This window comes from Danio rerio, chromosome 13, assembly GCF_049306965.1.
Source record: "Danio rerio strain Tuebingen ecotype United States chromosome 13, GRCz12tu, whole genome shotgun sequence".
Lineage (NCBI taxonomy): Eukaryota > Metazoa > Chordata > Actinopteri > Cypriniformes > Danionidae > Danio > Danio rerio.
Genome location: NC_133188.1, coordinates 9,765,942 through 9,793,848, shown reverse-complemented (window position 1 = coordinate 9,793,848; position 27,907 = coordinate 9,765,942). Strand labels below are relative to the sequence as shown.

Here is a 27,907-nt window from a genome sequence, read left to right as displayed (position 1 = left end):
AATGTTTTTATATTTATCTTATTTAACATGTTTATCTTTAATATTACTTATTTCTTTAACCTATTTACATTTTCAAAAACCACATCACGTGGTTCGACGCGTTCATGTTGCACGCTGATGCGCATGCGTGCTGCTGTGAGTGAGCGCTGTGTGGTGTGTGCAAAGGTGGGGAAGAATCTCGAGAAAAGAGTGCGACTGAAAGGCATGTTAGACCATTAAGAAGATACGTAAATATTTAATAATACAGTATTATATCAAATATAAATATATTCGTGATAATGTCAATATCAAAAAAGCATACCATAGGACCAGGTGAGTGTTGTTAGGCTCTTTTCATGATGTCTACCAAAACTTCGTCAGCTTATGCGAACATGTAGCTCTCCTGACAATAGAAAACCGTGTTGCTCTTGAACTCTAACCACAGTAACGTTATCTTAGACAAGTATCTTGTACTAATCTTTTTACCCTATTGGTAATTTAAATTATAATAAATTATGCAGTGTAAGGTTAAATTTAACAATGTAAGAAAGAGACAATATGTTTTTGTTTGGGTGGTGTAGGATCAAACCTCAGATTTCACTGTACACGTGTGTTTATATGAGATCTGTTCAAACCTTAAAAATATGTTTTTTTTTTCTCTTATTCTTCCAGACTACTTCCTGCTGCAAAATGATGAGCGCCTCATGCGGACCCACGTGAGTCGTTACGTTTTTGTCTGACGTGTCTTCGTTAAACGGAATAATCGATAAATTGGAGTACGCATTGTCTGCGTTTGTTTGTTGTGCTTTTAGGAGGCTATGGTGGATATGATCAATGATAGACCGGCAAATCGCAACATCTTAGATGCCTTAAGTTTTGGTTATAAATACGGTAAGACTTGTTTTTAATCTAACACACACACACACACACACACGAATATCATATAAAAGCTATAATACATCTTTGGCCATGTGCTTTAATATAGCCACCATGTTTAACTAGTTTGACCAAATAGCTGTGAGCCATATTGGGGAAAAGTTAGTTTTATATTTGCACATTCGTTCATTTTTTTTTTTGCAATTGTTGACCACACTGCTTTAAATATTTGGTCTGAAATTGCATGCAAGTATGACTTCAAAACAACATTAGCACTATTTACTTGATAGAAGAATGTTATTAATTAATTATGTAATTTCCCTATTTAGAATTTTCAAACAATACTTTTCTTAAATGATATAAAGGAGAAAGTCAGAATGTGGAGATATAAAACCAACTTTACCCCAGTATGCCATAGGTTGTCAGCCTTGCATTTCAGATTTAAGTTAGACCTTTATGCAAATCAGGGGTCTATGGAGTCGATCTATGGTCATATATACTTGCAAAATAAGTTTTGCAAACAAAAAATAAAGTATTGAGCAAAAAATAAATAAATGCAAATCTCCCAAAATTGCAAAGCAAAAATGTCATTTTGAGAGAAAAAAAAAGAATTTTGCTAACAAAAATAAAGAACTGCAAAGGGGAAATGAAGTCTTGAGAGTTGAGAATGAAATTTGCAAACAAAAAAAGAACTGCAGATAAAAATTAGGCAGAACGAAAAACAAAAACAAATATTTGCATACATTTAACTGTGCAATTGACTGGATGGTTTTTTTTAAAGGCAAGATTTAAAAATGTTTTGTGTGTATATACACACATATATATATATATATATATATATATATATATATATATATATATATATATATATATATATATATTCAATTTTTTTTTTACTTTCTCTTTGCAGTCCTTTATTTTTGTTACCAAAATTTATTTTTATTTTTCGAAATTCAAAAATTGACTGATTTGCATTTATTTTTGTTGTTTTGCTCAATACTTTATTTTTTGTTTGCAAAACTTAAATTTAATTTTGTAAGTATATGGCCCTACATTGACTCCGAGATCGTACCAAGTAGCCCGCAAAGATCACATGAGTTGCCCACAGGGCTGTTCTAAAAAATAGCTTACCATAGCACTACTTACCGGTAAGCTGCATCTAATATTTTTAAAATTTACTTATTAAACCACACTTGCATTGATGTAATCTTCAAAATGACAAAGTTGTATACAAAAAACTTTTTAAAATATTTCATATTAGAGCTAGATGGTCTCCACAGCAGTAGTTGTGGACGCAGTAAAGGCAAGGAGATGATTTGAAAACATGGCAGAAAAAAAGAAAAAACATAATTTTTACGATGAATAGGAGGACGAGTTCTATTTTTACTCATTCGGCGACAGCAATGCAGCTCGATGTTAAAAGAGATTTTAGACTGTGTCACGCAAGCTTGCGTTACCATGCTAACTACCCATTGGGCAGCGACTACAAGTGGAAAAACTCTGCGAATTAAAGAAAAGTCTAAAGCAGTCTTTTTTTCAACCAGTTAAAACCCCCAAAAAGCAGCCGAAGACTCATTTAGAGCTACACATTGTTTTATTAGAAAAACAAGCCATTTTCAGACAGCAAAACAAAACTGTACAGGCTTAAAGACTAAAACGAATATTATCTCCACTCTCTCCCATGTCCAACTTGGGTCTGCTATGTTAAAATGCTGTACATTTGGTGATTAATTTCAGTAAAATTTGAAAGTGGATTTATGTTTCACAATTGATTGACGAGCATGGTATGTTGTAGTGTATGATTTGTTGATGTTAGTGGCAAGTGAAAATATAGAAGTGATCATTTGAAGATGTGAATACTTGCAGAGGTTTATAGAAATAAAGTGTTGCATATTGATATTTATCTTTTTCCTACCATGTTAAATCATTGTTGACAACTATTGTGCGAAATCATTACCATGATCAGTGTCTTTGCATAGATGAGTATTATTAAAAATAACATATAATAAAAGTAAATTGAGCAAATTTGTTGTTTGAGAAGTGTGTATCAAACTAGAAGCCCTCCACATTGTTACAAAAAGGTTGGTGACCCCTGATGTAAATGATCTTGCACATTTTCTACTTCTCTAAAGTTTATTTAAGTGTTTTTTTCTGGGCTTGTCTTCACACTTTGCAAGTTTGGTTTAATTAAAACACATTTGGTATGATTTTTGAAAAGGTGTGAATGCGGCCATTCAAACCCTGTTGCAGCTCAAACAAAGCAAGCAAGACCCCCGAAAAAGATGGCTATCACTTCACTTCCAAACAAACCTTTATGAATCAGTAACAATTGAACAACAGCAACAAAAAAGGGTGTGTCTATATATACAACCTTAAAAAACAAATAGGCTCAAAAATGTTTTTTTTTTTTTTTTTTGGTAATAGAATGTTCCTCTTTTACACACACAAAAGAAAATCTGTGAAAACATCAGTTCTGAACTAATTTCTTGAGCAGTTTTAATTTGCACTAGTGACTCAACTTTTACCATGCTCATCCAATGAAAACTCCAAGAACCCCCATTTTCCCTTTTCCCTCTTCATTCTTGTTTATTAATAAATATATTTTAGTGTTATTACTTTTTAAGCTTTATTTTATTATTTGAGCAAAATCATTTAAGATTCATTTAAAAAGCCCCTGTCAAAAGAATTCTTGTGAAATTTCAATTTGTCTTGTAAGGTCTTAATTCTGTCTTTAGACTTTTATTCTAGTATTTCTTTCAATGAGCTTTATATATACAAAAAGGGAATGAAAAGACATGCTGTAAATGTATGAATCACTAATGGAAATGGTGAATGAATTAATAGTTAACGTGTTGAATGTACAGATTCTTTTATAAAAATGTGTCTTGTGTTATTCCATTAGAAATAAAACTTACTGTAAATTGACAAATATGCAAATACATGAACTGTGTTCATCCAGAAACGCTTCATAATCATAATAAACCATTATAAATGTGTCAGTAATCAGTGGTCTGACAGCACACACATACACAGACAGACAGACAGACAGTGTTTGGTTGCGTAGCAGTCAAAATGACATTCAAGAGATAATAGTATGATTAACAATCTTTTATGTAAATAGATTACTGATTACTTTTGCTAAAATCACACTCAAACTGAATTAAGGAGTGTGAATAACTGAATGTGGAGTTCTGTTTTAGCTGTCATGGAAGTGTAGTATAGACGTGTACAAACCTTTATTGTGCTTTTACTGCTATGTGGGACATTTGACCTCTTTGCCAGAAGAGAAACCAAAGGCAATGGTCAACAGTTGTAATGACAAACAAAAAAGCAAAGCTTTGAGCCAGAATTAATGTCCACCTTCATCTGTTTGCCAGTGGCAGATTATTAACTGCATTTGAAGCTTTTTAAAATTAAAAATGGAATACCCAAAACTACAAATGGGACCATAGCAAAGACAATCTCTTTTGTGATGTGAAATTCTGGAGTGAGGTGTTGGAAATCGTGTCAGTCTCTATCCGGTTCATGGCATAAATTGTAGCAAACTGAAGAACTCAAACCAGGAGTCTCATTACAAGCAGAATTCTTTGAGACATGTTGGTTGTTTTGCAGTCAAACAGCATTTCAAGAAGTCCACATGAGTCTATGAGAGCCTACATGAGTCTCTTACATTCTACCAAGAGTCTGAAATGAGTCTCATTTGGACAGTTTTCCTGTCTATTGTATGTTTTCGGAGAGGCAGACAGATGGTGGAGACAGAACATGTAAATGAAGTAGATAGATTAAAGAACCTGTCTAGACATTGACCAGACAAGTTTATCAACAGAAGGGTTTCTTTGGCTTCACAAAGGGACGGTCGTTAAGAGACTGATAGTCGTTGAATGCCCGTAGATTTGCATTACTTTGGGATCTGCCAGTGCTCAGGAAACAAAATGTTTAATGTCTCTCACACCTTGGCTGCTAGAGTTTTGAATGAATGACATAACTGAAACCAAAGACTTTACCTTTTCACTTATATTATTGTTTATTTAGAACTAGATTTTTTATTTTATTGTTTTTATTTCCACAGATGTTAAGACATGTGCCATTAATCAGTCTCCATGCGATTATGTAAAATGGCTACATGAAAGAAATATTCTTAAAGCAACCTATGTAAACTCCATAATCATAATGTTTTCTGGTAAATAATTAGATTACTGGTATAAACATGCTGAAATAAGCTGAAGTACATCTAAAGCATGCCTTCTGTATGTCACTTATTTGACCTTGATTACAATTTCCAGATGTAAAAGCTTTGTCCGCAACATTTGTTTGCTCTGTCCAGCCGAGAGGTTAATATCATGTATGAATCACTTGGCTGTTTGGAGGCACCAACCCCATGTTTTTCACAAAGTGCTAAAATAGTTTTTCTGCTTCAAATAAAATGAATGGATGCAAGGCAAGCATTATCTCAGAAACTCAGACAATGTAGTTTAGTGTTTCATGACAGTTTTTAAAAATGAAATTCTTAATGAAAATCTAACAAGGACTAAATGCTTTTTTGTTTTATGAACCAAACCAATGAACCAATGAATGTTTAATGAACCAATGCAAGTGTGAACGCACCCTTAATGCACTAGGTTTGTGAGAGGTTAAAACTGATTATTTGTTTTTTTTCTATTAAAGTTCCAGAACTGGACCACTTTGCAGCTCAGTTTCCTGGATATGAAGATTCATCTGATGAGGATTATTATTATTATGATGACGATAAATACAGTAGTCATACAAATAACAGATACTGTGGCTTTTCACGCAACTTCCTAGACAGAGGTCTACCAAAACCAATAACAGCTGAGGTTTGTCAAATTATCATGGTTCACTTATTTAGTTTCATGTGAGCTCTTTAATATCGTTTTCATTATTCTGCTTTTTATGTTAGGAAGCGGAAAGAAATGCAAAAGAGCTAGTGGATGAGGAAGAAAAAATTAAGAAAAAAGCAGAGAAGAAAAAAATGAAAAAAATGGTAAGAGGCAACACGCACTGGGTGTTTTCATCAGATAGTTGTTATCATGAATCATAATCATAAGTGCTACTTCACTTCAATATAACAGAGACAAAAAGAGAGACGTCGCCTGGAAAAATTAGAGAAAGAAAATGCAAATAAAGAAAAAAATAAACCGGTGAGTGATTGTTTGTTATGGCTGGGGTGATAAATCGATGCATTATGAAAAGTGAAACGATTCTTACATTTTCAGATTGAGCCGACTCTCTCTGGAAACAATTCTGAGCTTAAGTTTTTAAAAGCAGATTAAGTAGCCTACACACAGTTCAGTCTTGCATCCTCTTCTTGTAAGTTTATACTTCGCAAGTTTGAAATGGGAAACAAACTCCCGAGAACACGGCGGGTAAAGCCTGGTTTATACTTCTGCGTCAAGTGACCGGCGTAACCCACGGCGCATGCAACGCGCGTAGCTGTGCATTTATACTTCTGCCTGCTGTCACTGTTGGTCTGCATTAACACTTCCGAAACGCTAGTTGGCAGTGAGGTGTAAATGTTCCTCTGTGTCAAGTTTCTTCGCTGCTTTTTTGCTTTTCCTGAACACTTCCGGGATGTACAAGTGGCTCAAACTCGCTCATTTTGAGGCAGGAACCGGCAGACGTGCAACTACTTTAACTATGAGGTAAACACAAAACAAAACTTTCCATCAGGAGCTCCTTCACGGGACTCCACACTTGTAAATAATCACTCCAACAGGCTCGCACCATTCACGCAGCTCTCGGTCCAGCCCAGACTCGTCAGCGCTACCAAGCCGACCAATCACAGAGCTTACGCTACGCGTCATTGCGACGTGTAGTTACATTTTTTAAGAGGTGCACGTCAGCGACGGCCATGGCGAAGGGCTATGCGTCAGCGCCGTAGCATACGCCGGCGTTTTACGCAGAAGTATAAATCAGCCTTAAGTCTTCAAAGGGCACAGTGTATTGTATAACCTCATTCACATCATCCTGGCTATGTTGTTTTACTTTTTTAACAACAAAATGAAAACATGATATAAGGAACTGTCTGTTTTCATTTTGATATTAGCAACTTAACAGACACCAAATATGTTGAGGCGTCCTGTAGCTGCATATTTATATGATCGTCATCTTCACTGTATGCATAATTATAACACAATAGAGCCTATTGACCTTATTCTAAAATGCGGAAGTGCGGCTGTTTTCGCGATTGTCTTAGAACTTCCGATTCAGTCAGAATAATAAACGGCAGAAAATGGCCAAACTACTTGCTCAACAAACAAATGTTTGCATGACTACACAGACCAAGTAGCATAATATAATAAGAAAATATTAAATTGCAACATCAAGCAGCGTAACCAGCAGTTGTTAACTTCAAAAAATGAATGGAAGTGAATGTGACCGGAAGTCGCGAGACAAAAAGATTCAAATGGCAGCGCCCGCTCGACAGCTGAGAATAAGGTGAATAACATAACTGGCTCATTGCTCATTGAGCCTATAACAAAACATTCTCATTGAAAATACGAAACATACCCTCTCTTTTGCTGAATATCAGTTTTAATAATCAACAATGGCCATTATAAAAGTATAATAAGTTTAAACATTTATAGGAAATAAAGGCAAGCGATCAGTCACATGTGCATTTAGTGTATGTGGTTACATAAATTGTTAACTTGTCTTTGCGCTCAGCCAAAACACATTACCTGAGAACAAGTAATAGATTCAAAATACCAAAGTCGGGAAATATGTCACTAGATAGGACAAGATGAATTAAATATCACGTGTAACAAATATAGTGACATAAGAAACGGCAGTTGATGAGCAACTCGACGTGCACAGCTCTCATTGCTGCAGTGTATGCCCGGTCAAATGACACGATTTAGGCACGATTTCCTTGACGTAGGGTGTTGCGGGGATTCGTAAACGACAAATGGGCATCGTGACACAAGATTCAATCGTTTCTTCTCATGTAATCTGCCATAGTTCACGACAACCGATACCATGTCCACCATCGCAGCAAGTCTAGCATGTTTAATTTTTCCCCCATCTTCACGACGAGTTCCGTCACGTGGATGACACTGTGCAATAGGAGCTCATCATTTCTCGGTTATAGTGGGTGCTGCTGTTAATTCGCTTGTCAGGTAATCAAAAAATAGGCTGCATGCATATTTATAGCTTACTTATGGGATATTGATCTATCTAAACATGTATATTGATCTATGGATCAATCGATAGAGGTAAAATTGATTTTATATTCGCACATTCGTTCATTTAGAAGTCTCTATATTTTTTACCATGTTACTTTTAATGTTCGATCGGAATTAACATGCAAGTATGACTTCAAAACAACATTAACATCTATCTATCTAATTCACTGTGGACAATGTTGTACTTTGATAGTCATTGGCTGCTAATATGATTTCCCTATTTACAATTTGTTAAGAATACTTTTCTGAAATTATATTATTAGGAGAATCTCCAAATATCTGAATATAAAACCAACTTTCTCTGATCAATCATTGGTTCTACAAGCTTTAACTACCTTTTCTAAAATATTATGGTGTTTATATACATATTACATTTTATTTATTTATGCATTGTTCTGTCATTTATTTTTAGATATATTTAAAACTTTTTTTTACTTATGTTTAAGTGCAAAGAGAAATGAAATGTTTTTATTTATATTTTTGTGCTGTATTAATTGCTTACTAAGCCGCAATAAACAACACTTTAATATTACTAGATGATTGACTAGTAGTGTTTTGAAAATTAAACATGCATAATAATTGTGATAACCGGGATTATTCCTCAGACTATAATCGTGCTACAAAAATCTATAATCGTTGCATGTGTGAGGTGACGTGATGTGCGTTTTCAGTGGTATAGTGTGGACAGAGTTGTTCAGAAACGCTGGGTAAAACGCCAGTGTAGATGCGGACTGTTTTCATTGTAAAAGGCTGTTTTAAAACTAAAACGTGTTAGTCTAAATGGGGCCCAAGTTCAAGTAGTTTGTGTTATGCTGGGTTCACTCCAAATCGCATCCTACTAATTTACTCCCCCCTTTTTTTTCGCCTTGTACGAATTTTCCAACTTTATTTTTCCTGCAAATTCTTTTGAACTTGTGTAGAAGATGTGATTGAATTGAATTTCATACATTTGTTGCAAATGCAGTGTGCTCTCTGTGTCATCCATGCAATTCTGTTTGCGCATTTGTATTTGTATGTAATTTGCTCTAGCGAATACTTCAATCCAAAAGCAAATCGCCATGCATTCGGGAGATCTCAGAAATGTTGCAGAATGGTTTCCTAATTCTAAATGCATCGTTATGTTTTCCCAGCTTTATTGTTTGAATCTGCCATATATGCCAAACTTCCATTTTAAATTTGCCTTACTGAAATTATGCTGACTAATTTATTTGCCTATTTTTTTTCCACTTTGTTTTTAGGTACAAGTTGACCCTGGACCAGAAAAGACCAAACATGCAGATAAAGATAATGAAAATAAAGATAAAAAATGTAAAAATAAAGGTTGTTCATCTGTGCCTCCTGACCCTCAGCCCATTTCAGCCCCCGTGTCGAGCAGTGATAGCAGTAGTGATGAGGAAGACGATAAAAAGGAAGATTCTGCAATAGAACCAGAGGTAGGTTTGTTTTTAAATCTTCTGCGATTAACTTGACTAGTGCTGTGTAATGATTAATCATTACCATCCATCAGGGTTTCTGGCTGGTCTTAAATTAGCTGTTCTAGTTAATAAATGTTTTTGCAAAGGTCTTATATTTCTGATGTCCATGTAACGCTAAATCTAATGCTCATTTAAATATTTTTTTTGTTGTTGTTGCTTGATTTTCGTGGTGTTGTATTTCTTTATTTCACTAGTCCAAATGTAATTTACGGTATTACAACTATAAATGAGACCGAATGCAATAGCCAAGCAGCTTTCTGTTATTGAACTCTGTGCATGTGAGGAATTACATCATCACAGTGTTTGCGGATGTTTGCTTTGGGTGCGCGTGACATGATTTAGGCTGGCGGAGTGCACAAAATTGTTTGAGACCCGAGCAAACCGTTCGCGCGGCGCCGCATTTGATTTGAGTTGAATATGAAAGACTTTGAAGAGATAACCAGATGACCAATAATTCTTTGATAGAAATTGCAACAGCTGTGAGAAAGGAGGAAAGTTTTTGTAAAAGTTTAGAAAAACCTGAGGGATAAGTTTGTTAAAACCAAAAAGAGAGGCCCAGGTGGTTTTAATATTACAAAATATGTTTTTCTTCTAATTATATGTTTAACACTACTGTATATATTACAATTTTGAATTTAAAACAATTTAATAGTAACAAACCTAAATAAAGTAACAAATTATTTCCTTGATAAGTGTGAAGGAACATTTAGTAATACAATATAGGCTACTGATGCCCTTTTTTTACTAGGCTTTGTTGGTGATAATGGTTCAGGAATGTTGGACCATTATGGCCTTTTTAGCTTATAAATAGAGGACAGAACAATTCACACATTACTGTCTGGCTAGTTTAAGTAGGCAAAATAAACAATAAAAAAGTCAGTATTTTTTAGTAAATGTACTGTATTTTGGCTTTTATTTTTTCCATAAAAAATATATATATTTGTAGAGCATCCCATGTTCTGTTGTCATTAATATTTAACGTTAATAGGTAGAACTGTCCGAGATGTGAACAAAGCAAGTGATGCATCAAAGTTTAAATAAACAAAATCTTGAATGGCTATAAAAATCCTCAATCATTAAAATAATTAATAAAAATAATAAAAAATAATTGGTAGTTACGGAAAGATGTAGTTCTTGAAACTTTTTAATTCTGTTTATCCGTCTGACTTGTCGTTTTAAAGAGCCTTATCCATTTCGTGAGGTGTGCAATACGGCGCCAGGCGAAAGTATAAATCAGCCTTAAGATGTTTGTTAGTTTGTTTTCTGTAGATTAATGGTGCATCTAACCTTTTTTCAGTACTGTAAAATTATTGTGCCACTAATTGTGATTTAAAAAAAATAAAATAAAATAAAATTATTATTATTTTTTTTTTTTGTATGTGTGTTTTTGAAATTGTGATAGGTCATAAATTTAATACTTAATGGTAAAGTCTTAAATTTGACAATACGATATCTGCGAAAACCCTGAACATATACAAAATAAACATTTGCTTTTTGTTTTCACAAAATATATAAATGTGTGTGTGTGTGTGCGTGTGTCTGTAAATGCTCACAGCTGTGTATATACTTTAAGAATGTTTACATCTGTATTAATATTATATATCAATTTGTGGTAACACTGTACAACAAGGTTGGATTAGTCAGTGATATATTTACTAATATGTACAAACAATGAGCAACACATTTATTTCAGTATTTATTCATCTTCAGTGATGAGAATTGATGAAAATACAGTTACTAAACTCGCAGTGTTTTATTTTATGTTAACAAGTACATCTTTGGATTTTAATATTGCATTGATTTATTGTTTAACTATGATTTGATATATTCTGTATTGTTCATGTTAGTAAGTCCATAAATCGGCATTAACTAATAAAACCGTATTGTCAAGTGTGACCAATATTGGGATGTGCATTTATATATACATAACAAATATACACAGTGCAAACAAAGGTATGTAAACATTAACTTTTATTTTAGAATCGATGAGCTGTAATTGTTTCAGTGGCATTAGATATGACTCCTGTGACATTTTCCAAACTTGACCGAGCCATTCATTCCTTGCAAATGGTTGTAGTGACTTTTATTTTGTGTGTTTCAGGAGCTCGACATGAATAGCTGCTTTGTGTCAAACGCAGCTGCTATTGCCAAACGCAAACTGGAACAGAAACCTAAACCTGACAAGAAGCCTGCTCAAGCAAACCCAAAAAAACAACACGAATCCCAGCAGAAAGCCACTGTGATGCCTCAAAAGCAGGTGGGCGGAGTTAAAAAGATAAATGTGTAAACTCTGAGGGTTTTTATAAGACATTTAAGAGGAGGTGCCTGGAAGAATTAAAACGGTCTCGTTCTCATGACTTTTCTTGTATAAGAGATTGGGTGTCTCTGAAACTGTAATCAGCTTAGTGAGTCAGTGTTGTGCAGTCATTTTAATCTTAATTTTAATCTACTTTAATCCTTTATATACAGAAATGGATAAAATTGTTGGTAGTCTTTGTTACTTTGCTGTTTTTAATGCTTCTGTTCAACCATCATTTGGAAGTAATATCTAATTTTCATTAGTTTACTTTTAGCAGGTCTTGATTAATTACTACTTTTTCAGTTTCAAGTTATTTCAGTTAACTCTGCAGCGTTTCTTCAATAGATGGCTACCAACAATATTGCCTATGTCTATAGGTATTTGGAGTTTTATTTAATAGATGCGGGGAATTGTTTACATAGAATTGTAAGGGAGGAGAGGAGAGTTTTTATGAAAATGATTTTAAATAACATGACTGATTTCTGATGGGTCATATGACATTAAAGACTGAAAATACTTTTATGTATTGAAATAAGTTTCTTAAACGCAAGTAATTCTAATTAGTAAACCATGTTTTACAATATTATTTGTACTAAATTTAATTAAAAATGCAGTCTTGTTGAGTGCAGGAGAGTAGTCTCAATCTGTTTTACTGTACGTTTGTCATTCATGCCATATTTTTTGAAGCAGCTATTTTTTGATGTTCTGTATTTCCAAATGTCTTTCATTTTTGTAGGTTGCTAAAGAAGAGGTGAATGGAGAGGAGTCTGTCAATGCAAATGATTTTATTACAAGAAGTGTGGAGCTGGCAGGTGTGTGAGTGGAGTTTGATTTTTGATTTTTTTTTATTGTCGAACAGAAATATATACAAAAAATTATTTAACAAAAAATACATTACAGCATTGTGAAAATGGAGCGGGATGAAGCACAAGCTTATTATTTTCCCACCCCATTACTACACACACCATTCGTCTATTACTTAAGCTTATTTCTTCTTTTACTTATCTCTTCTTTTTACATGAGACATATGATAATCAGATGAGACATATTTTATCATTTTGGCATCTTTGACATATTATCTCTATGATTCCATTTATACATTTTATAACATAGACCCCATAAATACATTTTATTACAAATGACCATTAATTAATTTCATCATACCTTTCTCAGTTTATCTTTTTTCAATCACCTTCATCATTATATTCCTTTAATAATATATATTTATACAATTTTTTTAATTGATTAATATCCTGACATTGTTTAAAAATCGGTTCCATAATTTCACACCTCATACAAGACATACACAAATTTTTAAAAGTTGTTCTTGTTTTCAACCTAATAATTTTGATCTTGTCTCATTTTATATCCCCCTTGTCTCTTTTCAAAAAACTTTTGTATGCGCTTCAGAAGTACTTAATTCCTCGCTTTAAGCGGAAATTGTGCTGTTTTAAATTGAAACAAATCATTGAACATAAGTATCTTCAATTTAAAAAATAAAGGATTCGTATTCTCCAAATACCCCACATTTTCTATCAGTCTAATTACTTTTTTCTGCATTGCACATAAGGATTGCAAGTTAGATATATATGTTATCCTCCAAATTTCAACACAATAACTTGTATATGGTGACATAAGTGTGTTATATAATACATACATTGATTTCAATCTTGCTTTATACACTTCTTACAGTTTTTACGAATTTTAATATCACATTCATTATTTGCGGTTTCCAACCATTTTTATGATCCGATACAAACGCCTAGAAACTTAATTGCATATACTCTTTCTAAAATGTCATTATCAATTATTTACATATATTATGACTATTTTTTAATTTCCTAAATAACATAACCTTTGTTTTACTTATATTTAATGACAATTTGTTTACGTCAAACCATAATTTCAATTTATTAATTTCTGCTAATTTCAATTAATTTCAACTCCTCAAGTTTTGGAAAATTATCCCCAGAACAAAAAGATACTGGTATCATCTGCAAATAAAATAAACTTAAACAACTCTAATATCTTACACGTATCAATAATGTAAATGCCACAATTTACATTTAGGTTTGAAGATTTATGGTTGGCAATTTCCACAAACTGTTGCTTGTTTGTTTTTTTAAAGAACTGCTTATCCAGTCCAAGGCTACTCCTCTAATACCATACCCCATACCTTTCTAATTTATTTACCAATATATTGTGATTTATTGTATCAAATGCCTTTTTTACATTTATAAAATTCCAACTACCTTCTCCTTTTTATCTATCTTATTAGTAATTTCCTCAAATTTTTGTTAATGCCAGAGATGTTGATCCAATTTTCCTGAAACCATATTGCTCATCGGCTAAAAGGTTATGCATTTCTACAAAATTATTAAGCCTTTCAACAGAGTTTTCCCAAACTTTTTGAAAACTGAGATAGTATAGAAACTGGCCTATAATTTGTAAAGTATTGTTCATCTCCAGATTTATAAAGTGGAATTATCTTTGTAATTTTAAATAGTAAAGTTTAAATAATAAAGATTAGTACGAAATGTCCCCCTAATTCTCTCCTTTTTTTACAGTTATAGGTAATGAGTACGCCGGCTCAGGAAACATGGAGATGGCTGTGAAATATTTTACCGATGCTATAAAGCACAACCCTAAAGAGTATAAGTAAGAGTCCATACCAACAGTTTTAACTGCAGCTTGGCTCAAAATGACAACTACATTGTTTTAAGAGGTCATTTAATGATTGCACTTCTTTCTTTGCTGCAGGTTATTTGGAAATCGTTCTTACTGCTATGAAAAGATGCTTCAGTATGAGAAATCTTTAACCGATGCTGAAATTGCTCTTTCTATGAACCCTAAATGGATTAAAGGGCTTTACAGAAAAGGCAGAGCATTGGTTGGACTAAAGGTATTTATATAGTCTTCTAGCTGCAACATCCATCACTTTAGCCCAGGTTTTTACTTGGTATCAACTTGCCTCTTCTGTGAATCGATCACAAGTGGTCAGCGGAGCTTCATTAGTATTTCCATCTCTTTAGAGAAGGGCTGCAATATGGCCAATAATTTATTGCTTTAAAATGTTTTGTATATTTCTGCTGTGTGTGTGTGTACACAATGAGAAGGAAAATTGGTGGTGAGTGCATACAAGTTCAGAACGCACTGATTGTGGTATACTTTGTGAAAGGGCTCATGTTGAATATTTGTCATATTGTGACTAGGGCTGTGCAATTAATCGAAAATCCGATTTCCATTTTAGCTTCTAACGAATATGAAAAAACATTAATCGAGACAAACGATTATTAACTAAGCAGCGCAAAAGACCGCATGCTTATGTGTTTGTGCGACGCGCACACACAGAAGCATGCGGTAAGCATTCGGTCTCATTCGCACACTGAGACGAGCAGAGCGCAGACATCTAAAGTCATCTTAACGTGAGCGCTTTAATGATCAAATAGGTGTCAACGCCCTGTTTAGTGATTATTCACATTAACCCTCATTTGTGTAATAAACATACGAGTTGAGAATCAAAAGACGTGAAAGAGAAACTATTAAAGTGAAAGCACGCAATGTTCCTGCTGCCGTCTGTTTTTATGATTATTAATCAAACAACAAGAAAATCCCTCTGCTCTTGACTGAAGGACTTTTGTAGCTAAAGTGTTTTTCTTAAAGTGGAGATGCTTAAAGCACAGTTTGTTTCATATTTTTATTCTATCGTATTTATTTCCCTTTTCTTTGCAGGGTGGAAAATAACTGTATATATGCAGTTGAAGTCAGAATTGTTAGCCCTCCTGAATATTAGCAACACTTTTCCTCCCTAATTTCTGTTTCATGGAAAGAAGATTTTTTTTCAACTTATTTCTGAACATAGTAGATTAAATAACTAATTTCTAATAACAGATTTCTTTTATTCTTGCTTTAATGACAACACATAATATTAGACTATTTTCAAAATACAATGCATTCAGATTCAAAGTGCGATTCAAAGATTTAATTAGGGTAATTAGGCAAGTCATTGTATAACAGTAGTTTCTTCTGAAGACTATCAAAAATATTTATGCTTAAGGGGGCTAATAATATTGTAAAATATTTAAACCTGTTTTTATACTAGCCAAAAAAACAAAACAACAAAAAAAATTAAACAAAAGCCTTTCTCCAGAAGAAAAAGGTATTATAGGAAATACTGTTAAAATTCCTTGCTCTGTTAAACATCATTTGGGAAATATTTATATAAAAAAAAAATTCTCAGGAGCGCTAATCATTTTGACTTAAACTGATAATCGTTTTGAATAATCGTGATTACAATTATGACCAAAATAATTGTGATTATGATTTTTCCCAAAATCGAGCAGCCTTAATTGTGACTGACAAAATGATTTCATTTCAATCATGATTATATTGTTTTATCACCCAGTTCAGATTTATTCACCAGTGCAGATTGATCCACAAAATCCCCTGTGCTCTTTTGTTCTCACAGTAGTGTTGTTTCTCCTTCTCTCAGAGATATAATGAAGCCAGACTTACATTTGGTGAAGTTTTAAAACTGGACAGCTCTTGTAAAGATGCGGCTGAGGAGATTATGAGAGTGCAGCTCATGCAACTTATGGTGAGAGGACATGAGTAGGCATTATTACATCAGCGGTGATGCTGTGTGACTGTTTCTAGTTTGCTGCATTTTGGTTGTTATAAATGTGTCCATTTCAAAATGCCCTTGTTTTACAAACAGGAAATGGGATTCACCAAAGAACAGAGTTCAAATGCGCTTATAATCCATGGAACTGTAGAAAGAGCCCTAGAAAGTCTGTCTGGACTATCAGGTATGATAATACATGACACAATATGCATATCAGGGTCAGAAAGTAACTTCTGCAAAAAAGTGACTTTCTATTATATCATAAGGCAGTATGTTTGAGTTTATTTGGTAATCACTATTTTATTTGGTGGAGAAAAGAACAGACCTGCTTTCTAGGTTGTCCATGAAATCCTGTAGATTGATAGATTTATGCAAGGGACATTTTTTGCTGTAATTGGTATAAATGCCACATGATCCATTAGTTGTAACAGGCTCTTAAGATTTTGAGCTAAAATACACAAAGTTTAGGAAAAGTCATGATAAATTAAAAGCATAGATCAAATATAGTAAAGATAAAATTCAGTTATAGTTTTCAGGTGCACTATTCAGGTACAGATATTGAATAATCAACACTGCATAGTCTTCATTGTATATTATTTAATCTTTTTTAAAGTTACGAAACATTTCTTGTGGCCAGATGTTTTAAAATTTGAAATATTGAAATGTTCACACAGTCACAGGCCTTAAAGGGTCAGTTTACTCAAAGATTAAAATGTACTCACTATTTACTCGCACTTCACTTGTATCAATACTATATGAGTGTTAAATTATATTATTTTTGTGTTCATTTAAAAAAAGAGAACTCAATACATTTTTGGAATAAGTGAAGGGTGTAATGAAAATGCTAAGTAATTTTTGGGTGAACTATCTCTTTAAAAATGCATGCAGATGATAAACTTTTACTTCATTATGATTAAACTCTATATTAAACTATAATCCTAGCATTGCATATCCTGCAATGTGACTGTTGCGGATGCACACATTGTGATGTCGATGCTGAAACGATATATTGTGCAGCTCTAACTTATAGGTTTATTGACTTATATAGGTTTACTATAGCTTTGTTGTCTTTATTTCTTTTCTGTCCTTGGCCAAAAACTTGCTCTTACATTGTTAGTGGTGTGTAAGCATTATCAAAATTAATATAAAACAAATTTAAACCAATAGATTGTTACATGTTCTATGATATGCTGTAATAAATTTTGAACGTTGTTGTTTTTCTTATTTATCATGTATATGTAGACATTACGTGTGTGTGACTAGTTATTACTCTAGTTATAAATATGTAAAAAGAGATTTTTAATGCAGTGTGCGCAGTGCTAAATATATTACTGTTATCAACCCTAAATAATTTACTTTAATCAACTGTCATGGGCATTTCACTTTTTATATTTTACCCCTTACCTTTTTTAGAGGGGCACTAATGTTTTTATTAGATGATATTTTCGGCCAAAACCCTTTTAATTTCTGACCCGAATACATTTCCTTCACTCCTTGTATAAAAAAATGCACAAAAGCACACACACATCACTCTAAATGTGTGCTCAGCCAAGCAGCAAAAAGTGCAAAAATAATTCCAACAAGGCTTGAAAAATACCAATTTTTGAAATTAAATAGGAATTAATATCTAATATGTTGGTGAGAGCCGACTCCAGGCTACATTACCTAGGGATTAGCATTGTTGACTCCAGTCTACATTACCTGATTCATTACCTGAGTCCAGCACTGTTTAGGTGGGAGTGTCGGGGGAGGGAAAGAGGGGAGAGTTTGCATAAAGATGGGAGTTTTCGATTTAAGCACGCACTGATTTTCAAAGAGGCAAAACAAACACAGACACACGGTAAATAGACAGTGACTGTGTTTACATGGACACCAGTAATCAAATTATTTGCCAAATTCTTAATTTGTTAACCTAAACTGCAGTTTGACACTTTTCATTCAGGAACATTACATGCATGCCCCCCATGACAAACGAGTTATTGGATACGATGAACTGCTCGAAGAGTGTAGTTTTAATGCAATGTTTGATACCGCACCACAAATGAGAGAGAGAAAAAAAACCTCTGCATTTCTCTGTAACTTATGCCTAGTTCACACTAAAGGATTTTAAGCCTGATTTGAGCCCGATTTGGAAGTTAACGAGCTCGCCGACAGATCGGGCTGTGATCGGGAAGAAATCTGCGGGTGCTCTGCGCTCGCCGCTCTTTATGTGTGAACTACTGAACAACGCATCAACGAGGCTCGCTGACGCATCGCCGACACCTCGCAGACGGAAATCCAACATTTAGCATGCTAAATATTCCAGAGCAGGCGGCCGACTCAACCCCACGAGTGGTCAGATGTAGTGACGAGCTGCAGCCAATGAGAGAGCATATCAGCATGAGCTGAATGCCTGTGTGCTCATTAGCTCAGCAGAAACCTCTGTGATTGGTCAGAATGGGCATCGGTGCACTCGCTTCATTCTGCGTTAGCACAGACATGAGAGTAGGCTATATTAACAGTGGAACTAGAATTCTGTAACTATTAGAATTACCATACTGCTCATTCTGACCGTTCTCATATAAAACGCCATATTGTCACAACATATTTTCATTCAAAGCTATTATTGAGATATTAAAATTAAGCTTTGAATGTCTGGCATCATATTTAATGACCCATTACCCTAAAAAATTTTTTTTTTTTTTTTTTTTTTTTTTTTTTTTTTTTTTTTTTTTTTGGTAATGCAGCCTATAAATATGTAGTTAAGATACTAAAACACTTAAAGGTCTTGGCTTTCATTTTCAATTTCAAACAGGAGCTATTTCACAGCACAGAATATGCTGTTTTGAAAGATATCTGAAGTAAATTGATGTTTTTCCATCAGAAAGTTTTGTTTATGTTAGCAGGAAGTTGCTTGGCAAGAAAATGCACACATATTTAAAGTCACAGTGAAAAGTATCAGACATGCATGCAGTCATTTTAACCAATATGGTAATTAAAGGCAGAAATGCTCAGTTCTTTACTGTTTTGTAATAAAAAAAAATAACAATGTCAGAAAGAAATACACTGATAGTTAGAAAACGGCAGGGTGTTATAAATATGTTAGTGTTATTTCAAAGAGTTATAAAATTACAAAAATTAAAAACTCTCTGTGTATCTATCCACTGGAACCTTGCAGATGAGTGATTAATCCGCTGATGCATCAGCTGATTTGACGATGTTTTTAAATGCTTTCTCCAAAGCTTGAAAATCTGTCAGTGATGTCATCAGCACACAAGCAGCCAATAGTGTTCAGCTTTTTCTGACGACTCCTCCCTCAAATTTTCATTGGCTGTGGTTTGGTAGCTTGAATGAGCTGATGGGGAATGAGTTGTTGTTAGATCATGTAGTGTGTGACCCCCCTCTTGTGGATCATTCACAGAGTGTTGCGTAGTGTGAACACCACAGAGATTAAAAGACACAAAGTCATGTAGTGTGAACGGCACAGCGATCTGCTGATGTTTAAAATCCTGTAGTGTGAACTAGGCTTTAGATGCACTTGGCAGGCAGCAATAGAAATCCGTGTGTATATACTATCCTGTCACACAATAGAGGCAAACATCCTACACGAAGGTAATAGTTTGATTAGGGTGTTCACATTCAGAGAGCAGCATTTAAAGAGGATCTTTCAGTCCATAATATCATAGTGATGTAAACTGTAACTAACTAAATCATTTTGACTAAGGTCTGTCTTTAAAAACTGAGTACTGCTGACAATGCTAACTAACTTTGCTTCCGAATAAACATAAACAAAGAACACTGACCACACACTCACCAAATCTGTAGACACAGGACAATCAACACCAACTGGAACCGCATCTCTTTTAAAAGAAGACGAGCGGCAAATCCGCATTTCATCATTTCCAGACGTGAAAAGCTCTTGTGTAATAAATATCTCTTACAAACATATTTCTGTCACGTGTCGCATGCACTGTAATTCACACGTGAGTCCAGCTGTGCTCTCATTGCAGGAAATTGAAAACAAAACCGTCCGTGTTCCACATTAAAAACGCAACACTGACGACCCGTATATCTGAACAAATCTTTTTCCTTTTATTTTTAATTGTGATTGGCAACAACGTGGCGTCTCTGCCGTCTGAACACTGTAACCGGTAAACGGGTCTTCAATGTTATTGTGCATATTAATCAAGTTGCACCTCATGCACAATAGAGTCTGCTGATTGGTGGTCTGAAAAGACTTAAGTCTTTCTCATGAATTAACACTGAAAGCTCAAAGACATCATGTTGTATTCGCCGGTACAGACATCTAGTCTACACGCTGGAATACACACAAGGATATAATCGCCATGACGCAGCTTCAACATTTCTTTTCAAACCGTATGTACAAATTTGCTCAGAATAACGCAAAACAACCAATTTTCACTTTTTAGTTAAATATATGTGTCCTAATAGTGTTTTTAGCAGTGTGGGACACATATATGACTGTCAACAGCTCAAAAATTGTGTTTTGGTGTTTTGTGACCCTTTAAGTGTCCATACTAAAGGAAAGACCTTGACAAATTGCTGTTACAATGTGAATGCTTTTGGGTTTTTTATTTTAGGTACGCTATCTCCAAGAGGTTTAAATGAGGAGTTTAAAGGGTCACGAAACACCAAAACACATGTGTTGAGCTGTTGACAGTCGTATTTGTGTCCCACACTGCTGAAAACACTATTAGGTCACGGCCATGAGATGTTAGCGTGTATTCCAGCGTGTAGACTGGACGTCTGTACCGGGGCGTCCGGTATTACGTCTCTGAGTGTGTTGCATTTATTCATGAAGGTGGCTTGGTTCAAACCAGTCAGCGCGCTCCATTATGTATGCACTGCAACTTCATTAATATGCATGCTAGCTTCGAAGACTGTACCTGAAACATTGTTCAGACGGCAGAGAGACGACACACGTCGTGTTGCCAAAAGGAGGGGGAAAAGAATAAGAATTGTTTGGAGATAAGGGTTGTCAGTGTTGTGTTTATAATGTGAAGGTTATGTTTCATTTTCTCTCTATGAGAGCGCTGCTGGACTCACGCATGGATCCGTGTACGCGACGCGCGACAAATGCGTTTGTTTTGAACATTTTTTTACTCGAGAGCATTTCTGATCAATGGTGAGATCCGGATTTGCTGCTCGTCTCCTTTATAAAAAAACGCAGCTCCAGTATGTGTTGATTGTCCTGTCTACAGATTCGGTAAGTGTGGGCAATCACCGCCCTTTCTTTGTTCATTCAGTTGGCAAAGTTATAGTTCGTATGGTCAGCAGTGTGCAAAGACAGACCCTAGTCAAAATGATTTCTAAGTTACTTAGTTTACAGTACGTTAATATCACTACAATATTGAAAGATCCGCTGTCATTTCACCGTCATTAAACACACTGTCTTTCTCCCCTGCTTGTGTGTTTGTTTTTCCTTAGCCGTGCCCAAATGGCAACGCCCATTTTTATTCAAACCCTGCGCATTTTCCCTCCCCCGACACTCCCACCCAAACAGAGCTAGACACACCCACTTTCCTGACTTTTTTCAAACTAGAGGTGTAAAAACATCCTGCTGAAACAGGGGGTGTCATGGCTCTTTAATATTCGTCCATTCCTTAAATGTTTTATTAGTTGTTTGGGTAAAGGTTTTTGGCAGTTTTGTTGTATTACTTTATATTCTGTGATGTTTTTCTTTAATTATTAGGATTTGTTTTTGAATGTGTAATTAACTACAGTATTTTTTTTTGTGAGATAATGTATAAGATCATGTTATCCGGAAGTGTATGAAAACAGCAACATGCTGTGATGAATGTGTCTGATGTCTAAACTCAAAGCGCTTTGTGGTGGCCTTTTTAACTTAATAAATTGGTATTTTTGGAGCATTGTTGTTGCCGCGTTGTTTATATATATTCTTCTTTTTGAATCAAATAAAAAAGCAGTTTTTTTTTAGCATTTCAACACTGATTTACATAAATATAAGTAAACAAATCGTAAGTGTGGCAAATTTAAAACAAGTAATTGGTTTGCACTAATAACACTCTAATTCTTTTCAGGTTTAGCCCCTGTCCTTGTGCCCAAAGAAAACGAGTTTAAATCAGTACAGTACAAACACCCTCAACCTCCAGCTAAATTCCCTCTCATGCCTCTTCCTCAAAACCAGCCTCGACCCAGCATGCCAACCGCTGCTCCACTTCCCCCTCATTCCCCGTAAGGCGCACACACATATCCCAGCAATCATGGTACATAACCATTTACCCCAAAAACACCTCAGTCTTAATGTCTCTTTCACCCCTAAACAGAGAGCTGTTCCCCATCTGGGTCGGAGACTTGGTGAGTTCTATAACCGGGAGCAAGCTTTATGACCTATTCAAATCGTAAGTGACCTGCTTGGTTTTCTAAAAGTGTTCTTCCAACCATTGGTGTGATTTGAACTCATTTTAAGCTATTGAAAACTATTTGTCTCTGTAAAACAGTGTTGGGAATATCCATAATGTAAGAGTGTTGCCTGACAGATACTGCGCATTTGTTAACTACACCAGCAAGGACAGCTGTGAGAAAGCCATACAAATGTTCAATGTGAGTATGTTTGCTTTCAGTTCAACGTTCAAAAGAAACCTTTAGTGCTAAGATGTTTTATGGCCTAATATTGTGTAAATCTTATCTCTTATGGAAATGTGTAAAAGTTTTGCGCTATTTTAAAGTTGCATTTTTTTCAAAATGCCCCCCCCCCCCCACAAGCAGTCTTAAAGGGGAAATGATGCACTCAGTCAAGTTTACATTATGTTGTACACTGGATTTCACTTTAATCAAAATATATTAAACTCGATTACTGTAATCATTTAAAAGAAAAGGGTTTGTTTTAATATAGAATTTATACCTAGGGCGCTGCCATCTTGGAATATCGCTGTGTCTGGCGTCACGGGTTGGTTCTGTTCCCTTAAAAGATAAAGTAGAAGTAAACGACTGAACATGGAGACTGGACAGCCTAATTTGACCCAATGCGTGAAGTTGTGGACGTGGAGCTGATGCGCGTCTTATACATTTTATATATATATATATATATATATATATATATATATATATATATATATATATATATATTTTTTTTTTTTAAATATATTCTTTTTTTTCCATTTTAAGAACCAATCATTTGATTCGCTTTGGTCCACTCACTGTATTAATCTGCCTGACTGCCTATATGAGTTTTTATATCGCAGACACTGTGAAAAGCTTATTTCCAGCCACTATACTTTTCTGACAGGATATTCGAGTGTCATTAAGTGTCAGAATGTTGTAGGACTGCTATACAGGAGGTATTATTATGGATAGCGAAATTTTTGCGGTTTTTATTTGAGCTTTTTTTTTTTTTTTCAGATTATGATAGTAAAACATGAACGCGGTTATGAATATATTAAAACATGTGCTTGTTTATTGTAAAAATGTATAATAATGACAAAAAAATCTAATTTGTGCATTTCCGGGTGCAGATATACTGCCATTGTGGCTGGTGTATTCTGGGAAATTTTCATACCCGTTGGTTTCTTACCACTTCCCCTTAGCCCTACGTCTTCAAGCTAAAGAGAATTGGGAAAAGAGCTAAGGGGTAGAATTGGGATTGGGCCTAAGATGGTAGGAAAACATCACCAACATAAGGATTAATCAATCATTAATCTAAAGCCTCATGAAATCCCACCCATTTGATTTGATTTGCCCAGTTGGAGCTGGCTCTGACCTTCATTTATTCCTAACTCCATGAAATAGTGTCATATTTCACTGTATCCATATGATTTTTTTACAAACTCGCTTGTGACAGATTATTAGATAAGTGATGTTTCCGGCAATCAGAATTTACAGTGTAAGCTTGGCTTTAAGGGACAACATTTACTTTATATTAAGCCATTCAAGTCCTAATAAAATCCATGTCTTGAGGCTTTACTTACAGCGTTAAATCATTTGTCTTTTTAGTGAAGGGATATTAACAGTTTGTGTGTGTTTCTGTGGACTGTAGGGTCATGCCATTGATGGGACAACTCTAGTAGTGCGTTATCCAGATAGAATTCACACTCGTCTCGGAATGTCTAGAGATGCTTCAACTGAGTCCTCAGGAAAGAATGGGTGAGTGAACCTGGTATATACTGCATTGTTACAGACAGTGTGTATTGCACACAAATGACGGCTCACTCTGTTGAGATGCACATCAGAAGTGCAGCCTTTATCCTTTTTGTTTCAATTTAATTTAATGTATTTTATGTATTAGTTATAAGTATAAGATCATGTTTCAATCTTTTTAGTGCTTTTTTTAAAGCATCAGTACTGGTGATAACTAACAAAAATACATAATTTCTTATGATTGTTAATCGTTTATATTACATTGTTTACTTAGTGCGGGTGTTTTATTAATAAAAAAATTTGTGAAATCTTAATTTGTAAAAAAAAAAAAAAAACCTACATGCTTACAAATTTTTTCATATACATTATGGATGCTCATTTTGGTTTATTTTAGCAACTGACAACCACCGCTTGTTAACCAAATATTAACCGTTAACAGATTAATAATAAAATATTATTTATTTTAAAAAATAATTGACGTGTCTATTTTGTGTGATGCATTAAATATTTTAAAATACTTATTTTAATATGCGAACAGCAGCATACATAACATAACAGAGCGTCTTCACCCACCTGCAGTGTTTCCAACAGCATAGTAAAAAAGAATAAAGTAAATAGGCCTGCCCTGGATATTTTGCACTTAAATGAAAAAATAAAGACACTGACTGAATCTTCTTTTTAAGAAAACTGGCATAGGCTGTTTGTCAAATCAGTTAAATAATTAAATAAAAATATTAGGCTACCTTAAATCGATTGCTCCACTGAAAATTTGCATTAAATTAATGCTCTGCTGTTTTTCTTATATCCCAAACCCCCTTTCAACATTTTTAATAGAAGTTGTTTGTTTAAAGATTATGTCATAATAACTTATTTCCCCCGTCTCACTCGTGGTTCTTGTGTGCGCGCTGAGTGTGAACCTTAGGGCTCATATGTTGACTTTTTGTAAAGTATAGGCTAATAGCATATAATAGTTTTGTTGTTTACATATGCTTTAATTTGTATGCATGTTTTATAAGCTGTAAAATAAAAGCCTCAGTTTGGTACAAAGTTATCTTTATGCAAAATTCTAGAAAATCATTGGATTTGTTTGATTCGTAGCTTATGTGGTCTATTTTAAAAACTGATATTATGTAAGTACTATTGATAACTGTAATTTTCCAAATAGAAAAAGGTTGGTTTGTTGGTTGTACACTAAATCATCATTAGCCTTTGTTAAGTTTATGACTTGGCTCCACGAAGCACCGAGGCGATCAGCATTTGTCCACTTATCTGTCAAACTGTGACCAGAAATATTCTTCTTTCATTTAGCTGCTTTGACAAAATACTTCTGTAAACATGCACATGTTACCATCCCGCAAGTTATCAAATATTTGTTGCACATCAGGAGCCGATCACACCGATCACGCTTTTCCATTCCAAAACTCCGAGGCGCACCACACTGCCTATTATGTTGACAAGAAAAAAAAAGTGCGATGACTTTTTTAAAATTATTATTGTCACTAGGAAACGACTTAATCAGCAGGTCTATTGTGCGTAATTGTTGCTGTCAATGTTGTTATAATTGCAACATTTATTTACATTGTGATATTCAACATTTGTAAAGAAATACAGCTCTGGATAACTTGAAACGGCGACCACAAGACTCTCCTCCATCATTAAAAGTTATCCGTCGTCTTGACAACACAAACACTGCTGTCACCTCAACAGAAACCCCGCCTCTGCTTTCATTTGATTGAAGAATGAAAAAGATGCGACTGACGTTATGCGCTTTTCCACTCAGTGTTAAGTTTTATTTTTTACTGTGGTAGCACAGTGCGAAAACATAACGTGAGGCGCGCATAAGCAGTGCACAAAACACTAGCAGTCGCCAAAACCATTCAAAAAATGTCCGTCTCAACGCATCCAGCCAAACTTTAAAAACATATAAAACAATATCTATTAATTATTTAACTGATACCATTATTCGGTTATAAACGCACAGTTAAGGGTTAATCGATTAATCTGAGCATCCCTAATATACATGCATATAATGTAAAAATGCTGGGTTACACACAATCAATTTGTGTTGGGACAACATGAAGAATTAAGTTAACCAGTTAGATTTTACATATGAAAGATTTTCCTAAGAATTTAAGAATATTTTTCTTAAGGGCAAAGAATAAATGACTGGAATCTTTCAAGAAATGCATGGTTCTCACTTAAACAGCATTTAGATTAAAAATTTGAGTACTATGGGGTCTAGTAGAAACATTTTTGTCCTGAAGCTCTTGAATATAACCATTTTTCTTGTGTGAGAGTAATATTTGACCCTCATTTTGTTTTCCTAAATCTATTTCAATAAAAATGTCAGTTAGCTAAACATTCAACTGTTTGCAGCAATGCAGCCACAATTATCACAAAATATAAAGTAAAAAGATGAGGATGCTCAAGGGTTGATGTTTCATGGGGCATTAAATGTGGTCATATTTCAGTTTATTAATAAAATAACAACTTTTATTGTTTTGTTTTTTTCAGCAAACAGCCTAATGAATGTTATTTTTGGAGGATGTATGGCTGTAAGAATGAACGCTGCACCTTCAAGCATATTCCAGAAAACAAGGGCATCGATCGACCTAAAGCCAAACCACACACCTGACTCTCTGCATAATGTCAGAGATTTAAACACCGTCAAATCACTAGAATTAGTTGGATTTAGTAAATGTTTCAAATGCATAAAACTTTGGCGCATGGTGTTTTGGTCATTTAGCTGCATTTCATATCCTTTTTTTTCCTTTTAAAAAAAAAGTCTTAATATCTGCATAGGCGAAGAGAGTTTCAAGTTAGGATGAACAGGTATGATGGCTTAAGTTTAATTCACTTTTATTTTCTTTATAATTCTCCCACAGATTAATACATGTACATTTTTAAGTCAGTTATTGGTTTTAGTTGCTGGCTTTGCGAAATTGTGACATGATGCTTTATATTAAATATAAGCGATCAAAAAGTTGAATGATTGGTCACCGCAGAGGTTTAATTTTATTTTTTTTAAGTTTTCTGAAAAGTATTTCCCTTAATGATGGCATTGTCTGAGGGTTTTAAACCGTAAGTATCATTACACTGGTTTTATTTGACTTCTGACCTGCAGGATTTAACCTGCCTCAGTAAAAGCTGAACTGTTAAAATGTCGGATTCAATTTAAGATCGGTCTCGTGCCACTTCTGCTGTAGGAATGACCTGCAGTACACAGTATCATACCGTATTAGTTAGGCTGGAAAATGAAAGCTTTCAGTTGTAATTGATTTTCATTGTTATGCCTGTAAAGCACTACAAAATTGTTCTCTGTGCTACAATAAAAGGTGACCTGTGACATCTGCTA

General features: G+C 34.5%; 1 protein-coding gene across 5 annotated transcripts; it reads left to right on the top strand.

The window, feature by feature from the left end:
• The first annotated feature begins 104 nt into the window (after positions 1–104).
• On the top strand, positions 105–27,907 carry si:dkey-33c12.4. Of its 5 annotated transcripts, none has more exons than XM_073919616.1 (18): positions 105–202; positions 652–695; positions 792–870; positions 5,521–5,690; positions 5,774–5,857; positions 5,946–6,014; positions 9,296–9,490; positions 11,634–11,789; positions 12,568–12,643; positions 14,399–14,489; positions 14,592–14,733; positions 16,324–16,428; positions 16,549–16,639; positions 22,497–22,650; positions 22,743–22,817; positions 22,917–23,019; positions 24,452–24,558; positions 27,067–27,907. In XM_073919616.1, exons 1-18 carry the CDS (start codon positions 118–120, stop codon positions 27,185–27,187), a joined length of 1,947 nt encoding a protein of 648 aa, XP_073775717.1. In that variant the 5' UTR covers positions 105–117; the 3' UTR covers positions 27,188–27,907. The 5 variants fall into 5 exon arrangements, 3 of the variants coding, with proteins under 3 accessions (XP_073775717.1, XP_073775718.1, NP_001155071.1); XR_012388574.1 differs by having other exon boundaries at positions 133–312; positions 22,917–23,093; positions 23,685–24,558; XM_073919617.1 differs by having other exon boundaries at positions 133–165.